Source organism: Anolis carolinensis, unplaced genomic scaffold (assembly GCF_035594765.1).
Source record: "Anolis carolinensis isolate JA03-04 unplaced genomic scaffold, rAnoCar3.1.pri scaffold_10, whole genome shotgun sequence".
Taxonomy (NCBI): domain Eukaryota; kingdom Metazoa; phylum Chordata; class Lepidosauria; order Squamata; family Dactyloidae; genus Anolis; species Anolis carolinensis.
Genome location: NW_026943821.1, coordinates 6355496 through 6374461, shown reverse-complemented (window position 1 = coordinate 6374461; position 18966 = coordinate 6355496). Strand labels below are relative to the sequence as shown.

The 18966-nt window shown below is 43.1% G+C and overlaps 1 protein-coding gene across 3 annotated transcripts in view; it reads right to left on the bottom strand.

Annotated features, from left to right (window-relative positions):
- The window catches only part of nova2 (NOVA alternative splicing regulator 2), a 60351-nt gene extending 41831 nt beyond the window's left edge, over nt 1–18520 (bottom strand). Inside the window, exon 1 of one of the 3 annotated variants that reach the window (XM_062962795.1) lies at nt 17703–18520. In XM_062962795.1, the coding sequence (XP_062818865.1) occupies nt 17703–17943 (241 nt within the window). In that variant the 5' untranslated portion in view covers nt 17944–18520. Of the gene's footprint in view, nt 1–13454; nt 13786–13835; nt 14640–17702 lie in introns of those variants that run through there. The other 2 variants (XM_062962797.1, XM_062962796.1) reach the window with 2 other exon arrangements.
- Nucleotides 18521–18966: the final 446 nt, after the last annotated feature.

Below are 18966 nucleotides of genomic sequence, written 5' to 3'. Positions count from 1 at the left end.
CCAGGAACAGGTTTCTTCAAATATTGAAAAATAGTGTATTATAAAAAGTTATGAAAATTCACCAAAAATCATAGGAGACAGGAAACGTTCTGCAATTTGTTGAGCAAAGACTGTTGAATGTGATCTCCCACTGTACCAAATTTGATGAGGATAGCTCAAGAAATGAGGGCGGGAGAGCCCTGTAAAAGTCCCCCCGGTTTCCTTTTTTTTTTTTTGGGCGATTGCGCATGCACGTCAGCCATTTTAGAAACATTTAGAATCATTACGAATTTTCAGAAATATCTGAAATTTTTGGGTGAAAAATTCGGAAATACTTTCTATATCGAAGCGCCGGCACCCCCTACTTTAGAAACGAGAACTGAAACATTTTTCCCATCGATCGGACATGCCTACTGGACACTATTCCTATTTATGTAGGCCAAACTCCCATTGGATTTCTGAGCTGCCGCATCACAGTGTTGGCGCATGTTCACCTTCCTCCCCACGAGGACTCCAAGATCTTTTTCACACATGCTGCTGTCGAGCCAGGCATCGTCCCCCATTCTGTCTCTTTGCATTTCATTTTTCCTGCCTAAGTGGAATAGCTTGCATTTGTCCCTGTTGAATTTCATTTTGTTAGTTTTGGCCAATCATCTCTCTAACCTGTTAATATTGTTTTGGATTCTGCTCCTGTCTTCTGGAGTATTAGCTCTCCCTCCCAACACAGAAACCTTTCTATAGCACCTATTTTTATCTGGGCCCTGGCTGGGTTGCTGCTACAGACGTGACCTACTTATGCTTTGCTACATCAAAAGGACCCTAAGAGATGGATAGATATCAAGGCATAGAACATAAGGTATGTATGAAAGTCTAATGGAATTGTAGAATCCTAGACTTGGAAGGGGCCCCAAGGACCATCCAGTCCAGCTCACTGCCCTGCAGGAAGACACCATCAAAGCCCTCCCGACAGATGCCCATCCAACCTAGCTTACACACTTCATGCCTTCCATTTGAGCAACAATTGTTGCTGAAATTGATATTCCAAATGGCACTATCCTCCAATTGTGCCTCTTTCACACTACTTTTCTAGCTTCTGTTAAAATGTCCCAATTTCTCTCTTCCCTGCCTTCCTCCTTGGCTTCTTCCTTCAGCCTCTGCAAAAGTCGCAGTGTCCTATTAAATTGTAATAGATTTGTTTAAAGGTTTTTATTGCTTTTAATGATGTATTTAAAAATATTTCTAGGTTTAATTTTATTTTGATGTTTTTATATGCATTAGGTTGTAATTCACACTGTTACGGTTTTTATGGCTGGGCACCTTGAGTTTCCTTTGGTAGAGAAAAAATAGGGTATAAATTATTATTGTTTCTATTATAGAGAAAAAGATTGAATATAATAATAATGATGATGATGATATTGATGTACAGCAAAGTCTCACTTATCCAACATAAACGGGCCAGCAGAACGTTGGATAAGCGAATATGTTGGATAATAAGGAGGGATTAAGGAAAAGCCTATTACACATCAAATTAGGTTATGATTTTACAAATTAAGCACCAAAACATCATGTTATACAACAAATTTGACATAAAAAGTAGTTCAGTACATGGTAATGCTATGTAGTAATTACTGTATTTATGAATTTAGTACCAAAATATCACGATATATTGAAAACATTGACTACAAAAATGCGTTGGATAATCCAGAACGTTGGATAAATGAGACTCTACTGTATAGAGAAAAAGATTGAATATAATAATAATGATGATGATGATGATATTGATGTAGTTTGCATTCCGAGAATTCTGCAGGGGGGAAGAAAAGGCTGCAAAAAGCATTCATTATACAGTAAAGTCTCACTTATCCAACACTCGCTTATCCAATGTTCTGGATTATCCAACACATTTTTGTAGTCAATGTTTTCAATACATCATGATATTTTGGTGCTAAATTCGTAATTACTACATAGCATTACTGTGTATTGAACTACTTTTTCTGTCAAATTTGTTGTATAACATAATGTTTTGGTGCTTAATTTGTAAAATCATAACCTAATTTCATGTTTAATAGGCTTTTCCTTATTCTCTCCTTATTATCCAACATATTCGGTTATCCAACGTTCTGCCAGCCCGTTTACATTGGATAAGTGAGACTCTACTGTATATATCATTATACGATATACATACATTATATGTATCATTTGTAAACATCATTATTTTGAACTCACAAAATCCTCTAGCCAGCCTTAGCCATATATAGGATTCTGAGAGTATCAATTCAAAAAACTAACTTTGCTGACTCTGATACGGAGAAACATTACGAAGCCTGTAACTGCTGTGAGCTTCTGAATTTAGCACATTTAATGCTGTTGTTTAATAAATAATACATGATAATAGAAGCCATATTTATGTCTGTGCTAAGTGAATCGTTCATTAATATGCTTGGCATGCTATACCTCTTAAAGGATGGCTTTACTTGCATTATATGAGTCTACACTAGACATAGGCAAACCTCGGCCTGCCAGGTGTTTTGGACTTCAGCTCCCATAACTCCTAGTATCAGGTAGGCTGTTAGGAATTGCGGGAGTTGAAGTTCAAAACACCTAGAGGACCGAAATTTGCCCATGCCTGCTCTACACTGACCATATAATGCAGTTTCAACCCACAGCTGAGAGTTCAGCCTTTTTTTCCTCATATGGTCGCTTTGGTTTATTTCTCTTTTATATACTTACTAGCTGTGCCTGGCCACGCATTGCCGTGGCATATGGGAATCCTTTGTTGGCCAGGTGGAATAATAATAATAATAATAATAATAATAATAATAATAATAATAATAATAATTTTATTCTTATACCCCGCCCCATCTCCCCGAAGGGACTCGGGGCGGCTTACATGGGGCCAAGCCCGAACAGAACAATAAAAACAAGACAAGAAAACCAATGAAACCAATAATCAAACCATAACAGCAAATCATAAAAACCACATACAAGATAAAATGTTAAAATCATGGATTAGGTTCAAAGAATCTAGGCCCAAGTGCTAAGAGTGCAAATAAATAGCAGTGAATAGCCTTGCAGCCTCAAAGCCTGGCTGTTTTCTTTTTATGGGAATCCCTTTTTGGTGAGCTGATGTGAATATACTGTTATTTAATGGGCTTTTAACCCGTTAACGTGGCATCAAAGTGCACTTTTGGTCACAACAGAAACTCCCAATGGAAAAAAAACATCCATTTTTTTCCATTAATTTTTACATTAATTTTGTCCTGAATTATCTATCACATGTCACAGATAAAAAATGGGGCACATGCATCTCATGGGAAATCAGATTGCGGGCAAGAAGGGGTGGACTAGATGGCCTTTGGGGGTCTCCTCCACCTCTAGGATTCTATGATTCAATAGAGACTGGATGACCATCTGTTGAGAGGGCTTTGATGGTGCATCTCCGCCTTCAACTTGGTCCTAATGCGTGGCCATAATGTCCCTAAGCTGCAGATCTTCTGCCCAAATCCACTTAAAAGAATTCCCTCTTGGTTGGATTATACCAGTTAAGTTATTAGGCGGCTGCGATCAAGCTGATCAAGCAATATGCTGCCCCTTCTTTTCCCATCCCTCTTTGCCCCGTTCACTTTCCCTGTTTCCTTTCCATCCATAGTACTGGGAAGACACAGCAGACCCTGCCATTCCTATAGATCCGTTTAATCCTTTTAAAGAGCCCTTGCACCCGCTGGCAATCCTCACACCTTGTAAATTCCATTTTAATCATAAAGCAGTGTTAATAAATATTGGATTTTTTTTTCTCCCTCTCCTAATCAACTTGATTGGTTAACCTTGAGCTCTAAAAATAATCCCTCTTGCTTCACCTTCTTCTTCTTTTTCAGTGCATAAAGGATGCCCAAGTCCCAATTTTGAAGCAACAACCCAACACTTCTGGAGAACATTTATTATTTTATTTTATGACACAGCAAACAAGATAGATATGCTGGATTTCGTATCACAAAATCACAAGTCGAACACTTCCCAAGTGTCTAGGGCTGTGTGATGTATTTTCGGATGATGCGTGCAGATCCCAGTCGGGTGGCCTTTTGCAGTTGGCAGATCGTGATTTTGTCAATGTCTATTGTTTCCAAATGCCGGCTGAGATCTTTTGGCATGGCACCCAATGTGCCAATCACCACCGGGACCACCTGCACTGGTTTCTGCCAGAGTCTTTGAAGTTCAGTCTTGAGGTCCTGATAGCGGCTGAGTTTTTCCTGTTGTTTTTCGTCAATGCGACTGTCACCTGGGATGGCAATATCAACGATCCAAACCTTTTTCTTTTCCACAACTGTGATGTCTGGTGTGTTGTGTTCCAGAACTTTGTCAGTCTGGATTCGGAAGTCCCACAGTATCTTTGCGTGCTCATTTTCCAATACTTTTGCAGGTTTGTGATCCCACCAGTTCTTTACTGCTGGGAGGTGGTACTTGAGGCATAAGTACCAATGAATCATTTGGGCCACATAGTTGTGCCTCTGTTTGTAGTCTGTCTGTGCGATTTTCTTACAGCAACTGAGGATATGATCCATGGTTTCGTCGGTTTCCTTGCACAGTCTGCATTTTGGGTCATCAGCTGATCTTTCGATCTTGGCCTGAATTGCCTTTGTCCTGATGTCTTGCTCCTGGGCTGCAAGGATCAGGCCTTCTGTCTCCTTCTTCAGGGTCCCATTCGTGAGCCAGAGCCAGGTCTTCTCCTTATCAGCTTTTCCTTCAATTTTGTCAAGGAACTTTCCATGCAATGTTTTGTTGTGCCAGCTGTCAGCTCTAGTTTGTAGTGCGGTTTTCTTGTACTGATTTTTTGTCTGCTGTGCTTTGAGGAGTTTCTGATTTTTGACTTCAATCAAAGCAGGTTATTATTATTATTATTACGTATTATTATTATTATTATTGACAGAGGCACAAAGTGATCAACTGTTTTTCCTCATATGGTCGCTTTGGTTTAGTTCTCTTTTATATACTTACTAGCTGTGCCTGGCCACGCATTGCCGTGGCGTATGGGAATCCTTTGTTGGCCAGGTGGAATAGCCGTGAATAGACTTGCAGTCTCAAAGCCTGGCTGTTTTCTTTTTATGGGAATCATTATTTGGTGAACTGGAATGCAACTGAATAGGCTTGCTGCTTGGAAGGCTGGGTACTTGCGTTCTAGGGGAATGGTTTTTTGGGCTGCTAGAATTGCAACAAATACCCTGTTTCCCCTAAAATAAGACATCCTCAGAAAATAAGACCTAGTAGAGGTTTTGCTGAATTGCTAAATATAAGGCCTCCCCCAAAAGTAAGACCTAGCAAAGTTTTTGTTTGGAAGCATGCCCGCCAAACAGAAAACCAGAGCGTGCAGGATCGGTAAATGTCCGTACCATAGAGTGTTGTACATGGAAATATTGGTAGTAACAAGAAATTCTTGATAGGATTCACAGTTTGTCTGGTTATGCTAGTTTGTGATGGCAGCTACTGTACAGTATATATAAAATGTTCAATTTTTGTTCAATAATAAATGTGAATTCTTCTTCATGGAAAAATAAGACATCCCCTGAAAGACCTAGTGCATCTTTGGGAGCAAAAATTAATATAAGACACTGTCTTATTTTCGGGGAAACACGGTAGCCTCGCTGCTTCAAAGCCTGGCTGCTTGCTACCTAGGTTAATCCTTTGTTGGTCTGGTTGAATTGCACTGAATAGCCTTGCAGCTTCAATGCCTGGCTGTGTTATACCTAGAGGAATTCTTGTTTGGCGAGCTGGAGTAGCACCCTCAATCAAAGAGTCACTTTGGAACCTGGCTACTTCCTTCCATTATATATATAGTGGCATAATAAAATGGCATCCTTTATATAAATTGGAAAAATCAAGGATGTGTTGTCAAATGCTTTCATGGCCGGAATCACTGGGTTTCTGTGAGTTTTCCGGGCTGTATGGCCATGTTCCAGAAGCATTCTCTCCTGACATTTCGCCCACATCTGTGACAGGCATCCTCAGAGGCTATAGATGTGGGCAAAACGTCAGGAGAGAATGCTTCTGGAACATGGCCATACAGCCCAGAAAACTCACAACAATGCAAAATCAAGTACTGTATATACTCGAGTATTTTTAGGACTGAAACAAACACCTCCTCGGCTTATACTCGGGTGAGAGTCCTGGTGGGCTTATATTCAGGTCGGCTTATACTCAAGTATATATGGTATATTTATTATTTTTCTCTATTATTATTGGTATTGTTACATTTATTATTTTACTCTATTAATTATAATTATTACATTTATTATTTTACTCTATTATTGTTGTTACTTTTACATTTATTTTACTCTATTAATTATTATTATTACATTTATTATTTTACTCTATTATTGTTGTTACTTTTACATTTATTTTACTCTATTTTTATTATTATTAATACATTTATTATTTTTCTCTATTATTACATTTATTATTTTACTGCATTTATTATTATTACATTTATTATTTCACTCTATTATTATTAAAAGGATACATAAGCACATTTACATTGAAAAAGATGAAAATAATGATTTCATCAGAGTTGAACAGTCATATCTTAAATTACAGTTTGATGTAAAGATTCAAAAACATTTAAACTATTGATGCCTCAATTAATGTAATTTTATTGGTATCTCGGCTTATACTGGAGTCAATGTTTTCCCAGTTTTTTTGTGGTAAAATTAGGTGCCTCGGCTTATATTCGGGTCGGCTTATACTCGAGTATATATGGTATTTTTGGGAATGTTTATATTCTTTTAATTTTTATATTTTCAAGACTTTGGTGGTTGAATTCATGGATATGGACTCCATGGATACGGAGGATGGACTGTATGGGATATTAACACCTCTACCTGACCCTAAACCCAGCAAATTATTATTCTTATTATTTCCCCATATTAATTAAACCCAAAATAAACAAAGAGAAATGTCTGCTTCGAATGGCCACCCTCATTTTTGACAAGGGAAGGACTCTCTAAATCAGTGGTTCTCAACCTGTGGGTTCCCAGGTGTTTTGGCCTACAACTCCCAGAAATCCCAGCTAGTTTACCAGCTATTAGGATTTCTGGGAGTTGAAGGCCAAAACATCTGGGGACCCACAGGTTGAGAACCATTACTCTAAATAGTGCTGTATTGTTAATACAGAGACCTGAATACCTAAAGGAACCAAATCTCATCTGATTTTGGAAGGCAAGCAGAGTCAGCCCCGGTTAGTACTGTATAGTACCTGATCACCAATGAATATCAGATCTATTTTAGAGGAAGGAACTGTACAAACCACATCTGGCCTAAGAAAACCCAATAAATTATATTAGAAAGAACTTCCTGATCATAAGAACTGTTCAAGGGTGAACTTGACCGCTCTAGAAAGTGGGCCGAGGTCAGATCGCCATCTTTCAAAGTACAGTAGAGTCTCACTTATCCAACATTTTGGATTATCCACCACATTTTTTTAGTTAATGTTTTCAATACATCGTTATATTTTGGTGCTAAATTCGTAAATACAGTAATTATTACATAGCATTACTACGTATTGAACTACATTTTCTGCCCGGGCTGTGGCGCAGGCGGGAGAGCAAGCCAGTGCAATTAACTGCAATGAATCACTCTGACCAGGAGGTCATGAGTTCGAGCCCCGCTCGGAGCCTAAGTTTGTTTGTCTTTGTTCTATGTTAAAAGGCATTGAATGTTGGCCTGTGTGTGTAATGTGATCCGCCCTGAGTCCCCTTCGGGGTGAGAAGGGCGGAATATAAATGCTGTAAATAAATAAATAAATAAATAAATAAATAAATAAATTGGTTGTATAACATGATGTTTTGGTGCTTAATTTTTAAAATCATAACCTAATTTGATGTTTTAATAGGCTTATCCTTAATCCCTCCTTATTATCCAACATATTTGCTTATCCAACATCCTGCCGGCCTGTTTATGTTGGATAAGTGAGACTCTACTGTACTTTAGATGAATATTCCTGCATGGAGAGGGGTTGGACTAGATGGCCCTTGGGTCCCCTTCCGACATTATGGTCCTATTCTAACCAATAGACTTTGCCTGCTCAGGTCCTTTTAGACGGATGATTTGAGAGGCATAAAGGAGAAGTGTTCTGAGCTAAGGTTCCATCCACACTGACCATTATTTAATGCAGTTCCGTACCAGTATTGAAGAAAGTGTTTATATTGTGCCAATGATGACATAGGAATCCAGTTTGAGAATTGCACACAAGGCGGATGAGAACGGAGCTAAATCTCCATCCACACTGTCTGTTTAATGCAGTTTCATAATTGTATTGAAGAAAGTGGTTTCATTTTGCAGACAATAACATAAGAATCCAGTTTGATGGTGATTCGAGCATCGGTGCACATTAAGGGTTTTCTTTTGTATTTGTGGGAGTTCATTGTCTGACCACTGCAGTTCAAGATGCATTAAACAGCCAGTGTAGATGGATCTACACTTTCGAACGGCATGAATACAACCAGCCTAGACCCATATAATGCAACTCAATGCAGGATAGATGGGGCCTGGGTCTACTACACTGACTCTACAATGCATACAGGGAGCAGATGGGGTGGGAAAGGCAGGTGCATAGGCGCCGGCGCATGCAACCCATGTCTGGTTTTGTCAGGTCTCCCTCCAGCTCCTCTCCGCCCCTCTCCTTCTCCAATGCGCAAAAGTAGGTCAGGTTCAGGCCCTCGTCTTCGCCAGGCCCCCGACCGGACCCGATGACCAGCTGTGGGAACAGGGTGATGCCGCTCACGTCGCCAGCTGCGTGCGTGTGAAGAGATGTATGCGGGACAGTTTGGAACAAGACCCGTTATGTCTAAGCCGAGGCTGGATTATTGGACGGCCTCCCCCCTTCTCCTCCCTTTCCCCTAGACAGAACAGCTGTAAACAGCTGCAAAAGCTCTGCTCCAAAATGGCAAATCCCGAGATCAAGAATTATAACCCTTTGGCCCTTCTGCTGCCCCACTTCCATCCATGATCGAAACGCTCAATACGCACCCTCCGGCTACCCCAATTTGCCCCATTAATCCTCTGCCATCCCATTTTCCAGCTGCTTTAAAAACGTCCCTGTTTCATATCACTTCCCTCCTTTGTCCTCAGCTTACTTCAATGGCTGCAAACGGTGTTTGATGTGCAAAAAGTCATTTGTATTCAATTAACTGTGTGGAGGAAGGAGAATGCCCCTACTCAGTGTAGAAATACAGTAGAGTCTCACTTATCCAACATAAACGGGCCGGCAGAATGTTGGATAAGCGAATATGTTGGATAATAAGGAGGGATTAAGGAAAAGCCTATTAAACATCAAATTAGGTTATGATTTTACAAATTAAGCACCAAAACTTCATGTTATACAACAAATTTGACAGAAAAGGTAGTTCAATACGCAGTAATGTTATGTAGTAATTACTATATTTATGAATTTAGCACCAAAATACAGTAGAGTCTCACTTATCCAAGCTAAACGGGCCTGCAGAAGCTTGGATAAGCGAATATCTTGGATAATAAGGAGGGATTAAGGAAAAGCCTATTAAACAGCAAATTAGGTTATGATTTTACAAATTAAGCACCAAAACTTCATGTTATACAACAAATTTGACAGAAAAGGTAGTTCAATACGCAGTAATGTTATGTTGTATTTACTGTATTTACGTATTTAGCACCAAAATATCACGATGTATTGAAAACATTGACTACAAAAATGGCTTGGATTATCCAGAGGCTTGGATAAGTGAAGCTTGGATTAGTGAGACTCTACTGTATCACAATGTATTGAAAACATTGAGTACAAAAATGCGTTGGATAATCCAGAACGTTGGATAAGCGAGTGTTGGATAAGTGAGACTCTACTGTAACGCATTTCGACATGGTTTGAACTGTCATGGCTCAATGCTGTGGAATCCTGGGAGTTGTAGTTTGGTGAGACACCAGGACTCCGTGGCAGAGAAAGCCACAGACCTTGTCAAACTATTGCTTCCGTGATTCCATAGCACTGAACCATGCAATGAAAGTGGTGTCAAACTGTATTAATTCTACAGTGAAGATGCATCCCACATAAGGTTCAGGAACAAGCAAAGTGCTGCATTCGCTTCTGGCTAGGGATGATGGGCATTCTCATACAATCACTGGAAGATGCTCAGCCAAACAGGGCTGCAGAAAAGTCAATGGGGACATGGCCCTCCAAGGTCTCTTGTGGGGCTAAGATACACCCTTTCCTTTCACAGTAGTTCATCCTATTGTTGTTGCTGTTGTTGTTGTTGCTGTTGTTGTTGTGTTTATCTCTTCTTCATTAATAACTGCCGTCATCTTCACCACTCTCTGATGTTGCTTGGCATACATTTGGGGGTATATTGTGGTCCAAGTCCCATTCACACTAAACAACTACAGTGCTATATTTGCATCCAAAGTGCCACTGCTTCATTTTACAGAATCCTGGAAGCTGCAGTTAAACATTTCAGGCAAAGTGGTCCATTGCTTCAAAAACTACAAAACCCAATGAATCATAAAGATGCAGCCCTGGCAATAAAAGTGGTATAATAGTACTATATAAGTGTGATGTGAATGGGCCCCATACCGTGTTTCCCCGAAAATAAGACAGTGTCTTATATTATTTTTTACTCCCAAAGATGCGCTAGGTCTTATTTTCAGGGAATGTCTTATTTTTCCATTAAGAAGAATTCATATTCAAATGAACATTGATTCTATACTGTACAGTAGTTGTCATCACAAACCAATATAACTAAACCAGACAAACTGTGACTCCTGTCAAGAATTTCTTGTTACTACCATTATTTCATATACAACCGGTATGTAAGCCACCCCAAGTCCCTCTGGGGAGATGGAGGCAGGGTATAAAAATAAAATTATTATTATTATTATTATTATTATTATTATTATTATTATTATTATTATTATGTACATTTACCAATCCTGCATGCTATGGTGTTTTGTTTGGTAGGTGCCGGGCATGCTTCCAAACAAAAACTTTGCTAGGTCTTACTTTCGGGGGAGGCCTTATATTTAGCAATTCAGCAAAACTTCTACTAGGTCGTATTTTTTGGGGATGTCTTATTTTCAGGGAAACAGGGTACTTTTTCTCCTTTAGGACAATTCTACTATTCAATGCAAGTAAAATAAGAAATATCTCCAAATATTTGGAGGCTTTTCATTACCTTCCCAATATCTTACAGTTTCTTTCCACATCTCCTGCCCAGTATCAGAACTGGAAACTCACTATGTTCAAATACCCACCAGCCATGATCCTCTCCCTGCAAGCAAATAGTCAAATAAATGGTATCGCACTTTAGTGCAAAAAAGTGAGTCACTCCCATGGACTTGCTAAATTGCCCATTTTATTTGGGTTTTGGTCATCTGAGGTGCTTCCCTGATGCCAGGAGCTATCTTTTATGCCTTTTATACACCCTCCGTCAAGATTTGGCAGGGATATTCCCAGTGCATCCTCTGCCATCCCATTCATTCCAGCGGTTTATAAAATGTCCCAGTTTCTCTGTCACTCCTCCCACTTTCCTTCTTTGCTCTCATCTTACTGCAGTTGCTGCAAACAGAGGTAAAAGTGCTAAGGTTGTTTGAACCCAATAAACTCTTAAGTGGGAAAGCAGAAGAAGGGGAGGAATCTTGTCTTCCCAGGAGTCTCAGGCAAAAGTGAACTGCTGCAAACAGCATTAATAACCTTTTCCACCTTGAGCATCTTCTGATGCTGATTGGTCAATGCATGAAGATGGTGAAGGAGGATAAAGGGGAAAAAAAGATAGAAGGAGCAACATTTGTTTTGTCGAAGGCTTTCAAGGTCGGAATCCCAGGGCTGTTGGAACATGGCCATACAGCTTGGAAAACACACAACAGCCCAGCAACATTTGTACTGGATTTCCCAGGCCCAGAGCCGGTCCAACAATGAGGCTTATTAAGCGGTTGCTTTGGGCGCAAAACATATGGGGCGCAGTCGAGACTGCTTTTTCTGTTGATTTGTTGTAAAACATGATGTTTTGGTGCTTAATTTATAAAATCTTCATGTAATTTGAATTTTAATAGGCTTTTCCTTAATCCTTCCTTATTATCCAACATTTTCGCTTATCCAACGCTTTTATTTTTCAGTGATTGCTTGGGGGGGGGGGGGGCGCCAAAATTCTGTTCGCCTACACTTGGAAAATTCCTAGGGCCGGCTCTGCCCAGGCCCCACCTACACTGCCACATAATCCAGTTTCTGGATCCAGATTCTTCGTTTAGAACTAGTTTATATGGCAGTGCAGACTCAGGCCCCTTCTACACTGCAATATAATCCAGATTATCAAAGCAGATATTCCACATTATCTGCTTTGAACTGATTATATGAGTTGACACTGCCATAATAATCCAGTTCAAAGCAGATAATCTAGATTTTATATGGCAGTGTAGAAGGGGCCTCATATAATCCAGGTCAAAGCAGATAATCTGGATTCAGAAACTGGATTACATGGCAGCATAGATCCAGCCTCAATCTGTTTCCCGACTCACACAGGTGTGTAACTCACCTGGCTCCCTCCTTTCCCTTTCTTCCTCTCTTGTGATGCTTTGTTGCAAGGATTCCCTTGTAGCCATAAACCTGCATGAGATTTGACTTCCCTCCCATTTGCGCCTCACTCCTCATCCATCTCGAGGAGCGCCCAACCCTTTTGGTTCTTGCAAATGGCCTACGATGGGCCTGCTCCCCCCCCCCCCCCCCCATCACTAGAAGAGCCTAGCAAAAGAGCCTCTTTTGCAGCCATTTTGGGGAAAAGAGGCGCTCCTGAGCAGGAGGGAGGCCGTTGACAAAGTAAAGCCAGAGGAGTGCTTTTGGGGGGAAAGGCGAAGGGCAACGGCTGCGCCAAGGTCACTGAAGGGAGGTCAGGAGCCGGACCCAAGCCTCCCAACCTTGACTTTGAGGTTGCCTATGCTAAGGCTGGGGAGTGGAGAAGGATGTGTTTGTGTGCATCCTTGTTGTGCCTCTCCATCACAACCCTCACAATGGCCACCTTGGCGCTGACCACTCCACGATGACGGGGATCCCACAAAAGCCGACAGTCGCAGAGGGAACAGCGGGGGGCTTTATGCTCCTCCGGCCGAGGCTCCTGCTGTCGGGTGACGTCGGTTCTTCCCACGGCCGGCCGGGAAAGGCCTGGAGCCCAAAGGGGACATCCTGGTCTCGGTGGAAGTCCCCAAGAGGCACAACAATCTGCCCCTTTCCTTCGCCGTCACATCAGATCACATAGACGCCACGTTGGAGACGTGGCCTCTCTTGCCTCCCAGCCGTCGCCTTCCCTTTCGCCGGTCCCACCCCGTTTGACCTTCACCCGAGATATGACACAAAGGCAGACCGACTACGGCAGATGCACACATACATATATATGGCAGAAACACATATGTTTATATACACCCATATGCACAAGGATAGACCGGGACCCCCCACCCCCACCCCAAGCACTAACCTGCCGTGGGGCCTGCATGGTGCGTCCTCCCGGCCATCGGTGCCTCCTTTTGGGGCGACGCGCACCAGGTACCACTAAGGCGTCCCCTCCATCTCCGTCACACTCCTTCTCCCACGTCCCCCCCTTCTTTTCCCTCCCGCAGCACCATCAATGCTTCTTCGCCCTTCTTCTCCCTCCCCCAAATCCATCACTGGAAGCAGCCCAAAAAAAGGGCCAATCCTCCTCAACCCCAACCTGTCACCGCTGGCGAAGGAAAACAAGCCAGGGACAAATAAAGTGGGGTAATCGAACCGTCATAAGAAGCAAAGGCAGGCATGAGATTTCCGCACATACCGTACATACAGACAGACACGTATACATGCATAGTCTCTCCACACCCACCAGATCTTCCTGCCATCTCCTTCCCAACGCAGCCAGTCTCCTAAGAAGACATGCTTAGCATATTTCTAGATCTCTCTCTCTCTCTTGCTTCGCTCCCGCCCTGCTGTCCGCAAACTATACAATCGCGGCCACTCTTCGGATAAACCCCATTTTCCTCTCTTTCCCCACCACAAATAGGGGAGATTTCCCCCTTTCAGATGCAGTGTTTATGGCTTCTCTAATGCTGAGCATCCCCAAATGTTAATGACATCTGGAGGGTATGTGCATGAGAGAGAGAGAGAGAGAGAAACCGCTCATGTGTGTCCATCTATTCTCTCATCATTCCAAGCCATGAAACCGAAAGACAGCCAATCAGTATTATTTGACAATAAAAATGATTAGAACCAGCCAGGGACAGAGAAAGGGATGGTAATAGGCAGCTATTGCTGTCGGTTCAAAGGCAACGAAGGAACCAAAATCTGGCCGTTTCACAAAAGGAGACACGAGAGAGACAGAATGTGGTACATTACAAACACCTACCCTGTTTCCCTGAAAACAAGACATCCCCAGAAAATAAGACCTAGTAGAGGTTTGTCTGAATTGCTAAATATAAGGCCTCCCCCGAAAGTAAGACCTAGTAAAGTTTTTGTTTGGAAGCATGCAGGATGTATGTACATACCATAGATTGTTGTACATGGAAATAAAGGTAGTAACAAGAAATAGTAATAATATAATAATAACTTTTCTTGTATCCCACCTCCATCTCCCAGAAGGGACTCAGGGCAGCTTACACAGGGACAAGCCCAGCAACAACATAAATTTACATACAAACAGAAATTTAAAACAGTAATTTAACAACAGTATAGCAATAAAATATCATACAGAAATTCTTGAAAGGAGTCACAGTTTGGTTATGCCTGTTTGTGATGACAGCTACTGTACAGTAGATAATACATTTTCATTTTTTAAACAATTCAACCATAAATGTGAATTCTTCTTTGTGGAAAAATAAGACATCCCCTGAAAATAAGACCTAGCGCATCTTTGGGAGCAAAAATTAATATAAGACACTGTCCTATTTTCGGGGAAACAGGGTATCTCAGTATCAATTGGAATTCAAATGCAAGGAAGCACCATTCTGATTTTTTCATGCATAAACATATATATATATATATATATATATATATATATATATATATATAAAAATCTAAACCTCAGAAATGCTTACAAGCCCTGAGTATTTGCATTCAGCCCACTATCCACCATCTCCCACTAATCCCTGGATCTGCACAACTGCCCTTTTCAACATCCCGGCTGATCTGGCCTCCCCTTTTTCACGTTCAACCTTTCACATCCTTCCCGTCTTCATTTCCTTAGACAGATGGGAAGGCGGGGTAGACTGCTTTTCCATAGTCTATATGTGGGGAGGGGGGGGGGATTTTCCACCTCTCCCCCCTCCCCTTGTTCCACGAAATTGTACATTTATTCCAACCGACTCCATTTTGACAGAACGGGCAGCCTAGATATAGACTCTGGAAAGCTTTCGCGTTGAAGGGCTGGTGGAGGCAGGATTAACATTTTATCCTCCTTTGGAGAAATAAAATGGTGCTTTCGATAGGAGAGCCACACTTGTGACAGTTTGTGGGAGGAAAGGTGACGAAGAAATGCACTGAATCGCCGAAACCTTAAGGGACTGAACCAGAAAGGATTTGCAAACTAGATCTTGAATCCTGGTTGAGTCAAAGTCCTTCTTTTATTATTTCTTATTAAAGATAAGAAAGAGGAGTACATTCATAGGTTTTGGTCCTGACAAGAGAGTAGATGAGAGAAAAATGAATGAGAGATGGTTGTAAACGGATGAAAGAAAAGACAGATGGAGGCAGGAGAGATATAGGGTCGACATACGGGTTTTTTTTTGGGGGGGTGTCAGTTTTGGTGCAGGGATGGAGTCAACGGGATATTTACGGGGCGGATAACAGGGTCCCGATGCCCATGGGACGGCTTTGTGGCAAAAGGACAGGCCTTTCAAGGGAACAATTTGGAGGCGCAATTGGCCCAAACAAAAAGGAACATTCCGTGATTCTGTCTCCACCATATTTGTGGGACACAAAGAGGTCCAAGAGAAGTTGGATATATTTGAAGGGCCAAGTGGCCCAAAGGAAAGAAAGGAGAGAAAGATCTCCACTTTTCAAGGGAAGCATTGGGAGGAAAGCCGACATGTAGAGAGGCCTCTCCACCATCACATTACCAAAGAAAAGAAAGAAAGATTGGGTTGCTGTATGTCTTTCGGGCTGTGTGGCCATGTTCCAGAAGTATTCTCTCCTGACGTTTTGCCCACATCTATGGCAGGCATCCTCAGAGGTTGTGAGGTATGGATGCCTGCCATAGATGTGGGTGAAACATCAGGAGAGAATACTTCTGGAACATGACCACACAGCCCAAAAGACATACAACAACCCTGTGATCCCGGCCATGAAAGCCTTCGACAACAGAAAGAAAGATTGATATCCTCGCCTTGAGATGGAGATAATATTTGGAAAGAAGTCGTCAACAAGGGTGGCATTTAGGGTCCTCTCTCCATTATCACAGAATATTTCTAAACCAGGCTTTCTCCCCTCTATGTGCCATCACCCGCCTGCTTTAAAAGAGGAAAGGGATAGATCTGAAAGGCCAAATGTCCCGCAGGAAAGAAACAGAAATATCTACGATACTATGCTTCCATGAGATATTAAGATTGAGGACGTCAAGGGGAAAGGGAGAGAATATTTGTGGGGAAATAAAGAGATCCACGGTCTCACGGGATGGCTTTGTGGGGGAGGTTTTGGTGAGAGGAAAGCGACAGGCCTTTGGATGGGGGGGGGACCTATTTGAAGGGTCAAAGAAAGGGAAACATCTGCCATTCTATTCTTCCACCTTGCAAAGGGAAGAAAGTCGGCAGTGAGGGTGACATTTGGGACTTTTTTCCATCCCATTATATCCATCCTGAACTCAATCTTTCTCCCCCCGCATGTGCTATCCATCAGTCACCTCTTTGAAAGAGAGGGAGGCAATATTGGAAGGGCCCAAAGAAAAGAAACAGGAGCTCTCTCTATGCTTTCCACCTTAGGAACAGAGATCTCTATAGATTTGAGGCTTCCATCTCTAGCTTGGTAAGGAGATATTCAGAACGAGGGTGATTGGGGCAAAAGGGGAAAGAGAGATAATATTTGTGATGGGGGGATAAAGAGGTCCAAAAGTCCATGGTTTTGGAGATATTTTGGACAGGCCTTTCGGGGGGGGGGGGGAGAGATCTATATGAAGAGTTAAATGGAAAGAAAGAGAAATCTGTGCCATTCTGTGCATTCATCTCCACGTTGCAAGGGAGGTAGATAATGATGGTGATGTGATGGTAGTGGTGGTGATGGTGATAGTGGTGGTGGTGATGGTGATGTGATGGTAGTGGTGGTGATGGTGATGTGATGGTGGTGGTGATGGTGATGGTGATGGTGGTGATGGTGATGGTAGTGGTGGTGATCGTGATGGTGGTGGTGGTGATGGTGATGTGATGGTAGTGGTGGTGATCGTGATGGTGGTGGTGGTGATGGTGATGTGTTGGTAGTGGTGGTGATCGTGATGGTGGTGGTGGTGATGGTGATGTGATGGTAGTGGTGGTGATGGTGATGGTGGTGGTGGTGATGGTGATGTGTTGGTAGTGGTGGTGATGGTGATGTGATGGTAGTGGTGGTGATGGTGATGGTGGTGATGGTGATGTGATGGTAGTGGTGGTGGTGGTGATGGTGATAATGATGATGATGATGATGATATCAATAATAATAACAATAATAACAATAAGAGTATCCATATCCATATCCAGAGTGACATTTCGACCCCCGCTCAGCCCCCACTCACCGCCGGTGTTGCTCCTCTTGGTGCTGATGGCCTCGGTGGGGGTCTCCAGGGGCCTCTTCCTGGAGTCCGGGGGCTCCGAATCCATGTGTGGGGCCTGCGGAGGGGCCTGGGGGCTGGGGTGGCTCTGGGCCTGGGCCTGGGACCCTCCGGGGGCCTGGGGCGGAGGCTGCGGCGGCTGTTGCTGGGGTGCCGGAGGGAAGAGGCCGTTCTGATGCACCGATCCGCCTGCCATCATCTTCATCCCGAGGGCGCGGAGGACTTCCCCTCCGCGGTACCCGAGAAACTCCAGCAGGGGGAGGAAGGAGCCGGGAAAGAGGGAGAAAAAAAAATAACAGAAAGAAAGAAGCAGAAAAGGGGAGAAAGAGGGTGAGAAAGATGCTCCGAAGGATGCCGGTGGGTCTGGACCAAAGTGCCCTGGAGGTCAGGCCTGGGAAGAGGTCAGGCCTGGGCTCTTGTCCGGAGCATCCCAACAAAGCAAGAAGGGGAGGAAGAAGAGGAAGATGCAAAGAGAGGATGCTGAGACCCGAAAGAAGCACAGGGATGAGGGATGGAGGATGCGGATTGGGAAATGTGCAAAGAGGGTGATGGAGAGAGGCAAAGGGATGGCCGGGAGAGGGGAAAGGGTGCCGAGGAGGGCAGCAAGGGTCCGGGGAGAGGAAGGGGAGCTGCAGGCGGCCTCAAAGCTGCTTCTCCTCCTCCTCCTCCTCCTTCAGCGCATCCCTCTTGTAGCCTGTCCTGGATGGCAATGGAGCCCAGAGCCCAGCCCAGCCCCTGACGTTGGAGGAAAGAGAGAAAGAGAAAGAGAGACCCACCTCCCTCCCTCCTTCCCTCCCTTTTGAGCAGATTTGCAGCCCAAGCTGACAAGGGGGGAAAGGGGGGGGGGAGGAAGAGAGAGGAGCTATTCTTTGCCTTTGGGGGCTTGGCAGAGAGGAGGGGGAAGCAGGTGGGAGGGAATGAAGGAAGGAAGAAGAGAGAAAGGGAGGAAGAGGAGAGGCAGCAGCTGGGAGCTTTGGGGCAACGCAAGGGGTTCCCAACCCCTTTTATGGCCTATCTCTACAATGCCTTCCCCTTGTGACATATCATTATTCCTATTCTTCCAGAAGGGAACTCCTATTCATGGACGCGGAGGAAGCCTTAGAAAGGCCGCCCGCTTGGTCTAAACCAGGGGTCCCCAAACTTTTTAAACAGGGAGCCAGTTCGTGATCCTTCAGACCATTGGAGGGCCGGAGTATAGTTGGCCACTGAGCAATAATAATAACAACAA